This window comes from Pipistrellus hanaki, assembly GCF_964339955.1.
Source record: "Pipistrellus hanaki genome assembly, chromosome: 7".
Lineage (NCBI taxonomy): Eukaryota > Metazoa > Chordata > Mammalia > Chiroptera > Vespertilionidae > Pipistrellus > Pipistrellus hanaki.
In genome coordinates this window covers 65,905,813-65,911,812 of record NC_140509.1, presented here as the reverse complement: position 1 = coordinate 65,911,812, position 6,000 = coordinate 65,905,813, and the positions used below count along the sequence as shown (strand labels likewise).

Genomic DNA, 6,000 nt, shown 5'->3' with positions numbered 1-6,000 from the left:
CGATCAGACGCTCCCGGGGCCGAGCTGTCAACGCTGGGCTGCGCGCGGGCGCAGGACATCCGCCTCCACCGCTCCTCGGAGCCTCCTGCCCCAGGCTCCCCTTGGTGGCGGGGCCCAGGGAGCGTCATCCCGCCTGGGGCCCGACCCCCTGTGGCCGTGGCCCCGCTCAGAGCGCACCTGACCCGGCGGGCGGCGGGCGGGCGGCGGGGCTGACGTGGCCGCGCGCGGAGCGGCCGTGATTCACCAGCCGCCGCGGGGCCGGGGCTGGGAGCGGGGCCGCGGGGCGCGCAGGGCCAGGCAGCGGCGGCGGCGTCCCCGACCGGCCTCCTCGCGCTCCTTCTCGGCGGCAGGGCCCCGGAGGAGGTCAAGATGGAAGAGATCCTGAGGAAGCTGCAGAAGGAAGCGTCCGGGAGCAAGTACAAAGCCATCAGAGAGAGCTGCACCTGGGCCCTGGGTGAGCGCGCGGGGCGGGATGCGGGCACCTGCGGGGGCTGGGGCTGGGGCCGGGGCTGGGGCCGGGGCCGGGGCTGAAATCCTTTCGCCGAGCCTTTCTTTTGCATGCATTTCGCTCAATTGGGAGAGTTGCCTCGGTGCATTGAGGTACGATGGGAGGATCTTGGTTTTCGGGTGTTGACATCCGTTCGTCTCCCTTCTGGTCTGTTTATCTTCTAAACATTCACGGGGATCCGCTGCCCTCCACGCCCGGAGGGTCCCTCCTCCAGATCCCCGGCACAGGGGACCGTGGTCACCCATCCCCGAGGGAGACAGGACCACAAAGGCTGGTGCGAATCCAGGGGCCTGATTCCCAAGCGCCTGCGGGAAAGAGGGAAGTTGGACCATCAACCCGGATCTCGAAACATTGTCCAATGTAATCAGGAAGGAATGGCTGTTTTAATTTGATTTCCTGGCAGAGGCCAGCTCGTTAAGGATCGTCTTTCGTTTTTTATTGCACATAAAAAAATAACATCCAGGTGGGATTGTGTGTACCCCTGCCATTCTGTTGTGGCCCGCCCTCCGGGCAGGTGGGATTCAGATTTGTGAGCTGTGCAGGCATTGAAGTAAGTTCCATCAGGCTCAGAACCCAGCCTCCGAGAAAGCCGAAAGACATTGCAACAATCAGGCAAATTTGTTTCCCATCTGACTCGGGTTGCAGAACTCAATCTCCCAGAAATCGGAAAGACATTGTAATCTCGCAAGGATTTGGGCAATCAGGATAGTCTGGATAGGAATACAAAGAGATTGGGAACACACTGTGGGAGGGGGATGCTTTAAAAAAAGGAAAGGCCAAAGGACAGCAGGGCAGCGCCTTGGGGCCCTGGCTTTGCCCAAGTCTGCAGGTGCTTCCTCCTTTCCCACGCCATTAACATATGAAATGGAAATCCTTTCTCTCTGGACCAAGAAACAATTGGTGCTTGTCAAGACATTCTCCTGTGGTACCGCCTAAAAAGAGAGAAGTGCATTAGCATGTTTCCCACTACATGTAACATTCTGATGGCATTTCAGGCGACTCTGTTAATTCACATATGTTTGGGTGTGTGTGTGTGTGTGTACAGACATTCATAGAAACATATATATATATATATATATATATATATATATATATATATATATATATATATATATAATTTTTTACACCTGCATATGTTCACAATATTTTCTAAAATATTGTCTAGGAAGTTGATCTTGTAGGTAGAACCAGAACTTGATCATTTGTTTACTGCTAAAGAAAAAATGGAGCAGATAAATAAGTGAGCGGCAAGGCTCTTAAAGCCACAGTACTGTTTTTGCATTGCCATTGTCATTCAGCAGAGTGATTCAGACCTAGATTCCCAAAGGCCTCTACTGAAAGGTCACAGATGGCTGGGTAACATAATAAAGCAGGGCCCAACTGCACTCTAAACATGCCATTCCTTGTATTCATTATTACTTTGCTATAACTTACGCAGATTTAGATAAAAGGGAGGAGGAGAGTATTCTAGTATTTTTAATGTTTGATGCTCAGCTTCTTGTTACATTGCTGAGATTAGATCTTTGAAGCTACCCAGGAAGACCAGAGTTGAAGCAGGTAGCTTGTCCAAGCTGAGAGCCTAGAGTCCAGCCGGACTGTAAGAATAGATGGGTTTCCTTCCTCTAGTTAGCAAGATGAGAGGGGAGTGCATGAAATAGTTAAATAATAGTGCGGGGCATGCATTGTGTAGGCTGGCAGAGTAAACCAGGAAAACAGATCAAAGAAGAGGGGCTGACTGTGAGGGCAAAGGTGCTGGGAGAAGGGGGATAGGTGTGACTGGTGGGACTTTTGAAGTAGATTTGACTTGATAAATGGGTAAGCTATGGCTTTCTTCTTTTCTTTCTTTCTTTAGCAAATATTTACTTATTAAGCAGTGAGATATAAGGATGAATAGATGAATAAACACTTCCTCCCTATAGAGGTTTGTTAGAAGGCCATGTGGAAGGGAGAATGCAGCCTTTAAAAAGGCCTACAGATATGGTTTCCCTATTTTCTTTTCTACTCCAGTCCATGGTCAACTTTTCCATCTTTTTTTTTTTTTTTTTTTTTTTATACTAAAAACAATTCTCACTCCTCAACCCCATAATTTTTTTTTATGATTAAGGTATAAATTCCTTAGAACTCTCTTCAGAATCTAGCCCCAGACTTCTTTCTTTCTCCAACAGAAGCTGCACTACTTTCTTGAACACACTGTGCCCTGCACATGTCTCTGCCTTTGCTCACGCTGGTCCTGCCAGGAATTCTCTTTCCAGTCTCCTAAAACCCAATCACATGGGAAGAATTTATTCCCTGAACTCAGGTGAATCGTTTGGCCCTCTGGCTTCAGAGGCCTGTCCGCATGACTTTCCTCAAGCACCTGCTGCTTTGGATTATAGTTAACTGTAGGCACAGCAACCCTCTAGGGGCAGAATATTGTGAAATATGTTGGGATCAAGAAACCAAAAAAACTAATTCAAACAGAATGTATTCATTTTTAATTAAATGTCCCTTGGAAGGCTGGGGGTTGAGTTTGGTTCAGGAATTACCGTGTTTCCCCGAAAATAAGACATTCTCCGAAAATAAGACCTAGCGCATGGAAAGATAAGATATCCCCTGAAAATAAGACCTACCGCAACTTTGGGAGAAAAAATTAATATAAGACACTGTCTTATTTTCGGGGAAACAGGGTAGGTAGTGTTTCTCAGACCTTGCTCTGCTCTTTTTGCCATAACTCAATGCTCTCCATGTGTCTCCACATCTTCGGCTCATGAGTGATCCTATTTAGACCATCTCATGAAGAAGGGGCATCAGCACACTTAGACCATCATGGGTGAGATGGGTCACTTCCACACTTAGCCCATCTTAAGAGAAAGGGGTCACCTCCCACTGGGACCATTATAGGGAGAGGAGTCATCTCTCACTTAGCCTGAAATGGATCATCTCAAGAGAGGGGAATATCTCCAGTCATTCCTTGCTTTCATTTGTTTTCTCTTGATGCCACTTCCTGTATGTATCTTTGAAGAAGTCCTTTAGCTAAGGAATGGAATTGGCTAACTGGCTTAGGCCTAGGCTACAAGGCCCAGTGAAATCCCAGAGTCTGGGAAGGATGGTTTCCTCAAAACCAGATTAGGGTGCTGCTTCAGAAGGTGGGGAGTGGATACTGGTCAACGAAAACAACAAATAGCAACAGTGTAGTCGTGAGCTTCTTGAGCAAAGGGACAGGTGCTTGTGTTTTTTTTGTGCCTTCTGCTCCTACAATATGAGAGGCAGATGGTCAATGAATAAATCAACAATGGTAATGACTTGTTTGAGTATCAAGTAATATTAAAATTTTTTCTATTTGTAAGACCTATAGATTTTCATTTTTTAATACAGAAAAATATTCAAACAGTATAAAGAAAAAAATTAAAATCACCTGTAATCTCACAACCCAGAGATAACATCACATATTGGAGTATTTTCCTTCTGCAAAGTGTGATATATCTATATATATAAAAGCCCAGCAACCAGAATGGCAGAACAACTGGAATGACTGGTGGCTGTGACATGCACTGTGGCAGCCAATCGGCCTGATCTGGGCCCCGATTGCCCCCCTCTCATGGCCGGCCTGGCCTCAATTGGTCCCTAACACCCCAATCGGGGGCAGGTCCTGCTGGCCAACTGCCCACTGCCCCTCCCCTCGGCTGGCCTGGCCCGATGGGCCCCCCATTGGGGCAGGCCAGCCAGAACCCACCTATGCACAAATTTGTACATCAGGCCTCTAGTGTCATATATGCTGAATTTCCATTTATATTTTAACTTTAGCACTTTATGTCATTAATACACCTATGAAAATTGGTATTTTTAATAGGGTTATAATAAATGGCAAGAAACATACATGTACCCCTCGTCTATTTTGAGCTATCTAGTTTGGTAGATTTTTTTTTTTTTTTCATCAGTGAGGAAATGGTCTGGCCAGAAGGTTCACCTTGTGAAGGGCCTGTTCAAGAACTGGCAATCCTGGAAGCCTGTGAGGTGGGAATGGCAGGGTAAAGTAGAATGGCACAACATCATTCTGGAAGGGACCATGCCCTTATTTTAGAAATGTTTTTACTTATATCAGGGACTCGTATAGAATGGATTTAGAAAATGGAGGAAAGGAGAAAGGAAGTTAGAGACTGGAACACCAAGTAGTGGAAAGATAGTCTATCCAGCCACCATCCTTCCCTCTATCTTCCTACCTACTTTTCCTTCTAGCCACAGTTTCTGTTACTTTCACAGCCAAACTTCTATAAGAGTGTCTATAATGAGTGTGTCCACATCCTCTACTCATTCTTCAACTCACTATAATCCAACTTTCTCCTCCAGCATTCCACCAACTCTCAGTGAAGAAGAACATACATGGACCTCAGTCTAGCAGACCATCCTCACATCCACCTTACAGGGCCTCTTGGCCATACTGAGCATACTGGGCACCCACTTTACCTTGGCCTCCGTGACCATGCCCTACCAATCTTATCATACTTCTTGAGATGCTCTGTACCTTTGCTAGCTCTTCTTCCCAGCCTAAGAGTTTGAGTTTTGCAAGAACTAGCCGTGAGCCCTCGTCTCTTACTCCCAATCCTGCTGGATTGAACACACCCATCCATACCCACAGCGTCAGTTCAGTTTCTGACAATGTGATGCCCTTGTTTATATCACCAGCTCACACCTGTGCTCTGATCTCCAAACCCCAATGCAGCTACCTACTCAACATCTCTTCTTGAGGGATGGGCTCCTTATGGCTTTCTCTTTCCCCTTCTTCTAGCTCTTCTAGCATTTGTAGAGTTGGGCACCTTTGCACATTCTTTTTTTTTAATTTTTATTTAATATATTTTGTTGATTTTTTTTCAGAGAGGAAGAGAGAGCGATAGAGAGTTAGAAACATCGATGAGAGGGAATCATTGATCAGCTGCCTCTTGCAGACTCCCTACTGGGGATGTGCCCGCAACCAAGGTACATGCCCTTGACCGGAATCGAACCTGGGACCTTTTAGTCCACAGCCCGATGTTCTATCCACTGAGCCAAACTCGTTTCAGCCCATTGCACATTCTGATTGAGCATAAACCCCTCTCTCTGATAGGGAAAATCATGACAATTTGCTTGTTGGGTGTCAGAGCCTCCGTGTGGGGAGCAGCATGAAGCTGTCCTGGCCACTGGCCCTGCTGGGCCGTGCTGACCTGTGTAGCCTTTGAGCTGCTCCCTGCCCCTGAAACTCAGGACTTCTTTTCCTTGTTGTCCTATCACCTTAAGGACATTCCTTTCACTTCCTCTCTTGGCCACAGCACCACTGACCCTGCTGTTTCCATCTTTCTGCTGTGTGGGTTGCCTTGCTTGTACCAATGTTTTGTCCCATTGGCCACCATAGGCCCAGATCCTAACATCATGCTTTCACCTGTTCTTACTCCTGAGTCTCAGGGAGACATTTGGTGTCAATTGCTCCCTCTGCTCTCTTAGCAAGGTTGTTTCTCCTTCCCCAACGAAAATGGCTCAAA

General features: G+C 47.1%; 1 protein-coding gene across 1 annotated transcript in view; it reads left to right on the top strand.

Moving 5' to 3' along the window:
- Window positions 1–225: 225 nt before the first annotated feature.
- Window positions 226–6,000, top strand: part of ARFGEF3 (ARFGEF family member 3) — a 133,070-nt gene continuing 127,295 nt past the window's right edge. Inside the window, exon 1 of the mRNA XM_084890649.1 lies at window positions 226–454. Within this exon, the coding sequence (XP_084746775.1) occupies window positions 370–454 (85 nt within the window). The 5' untranslated portion in view covers window positions 226–369. The remainder of the gene's footprint in view (window positions 455–6,000) is intronic.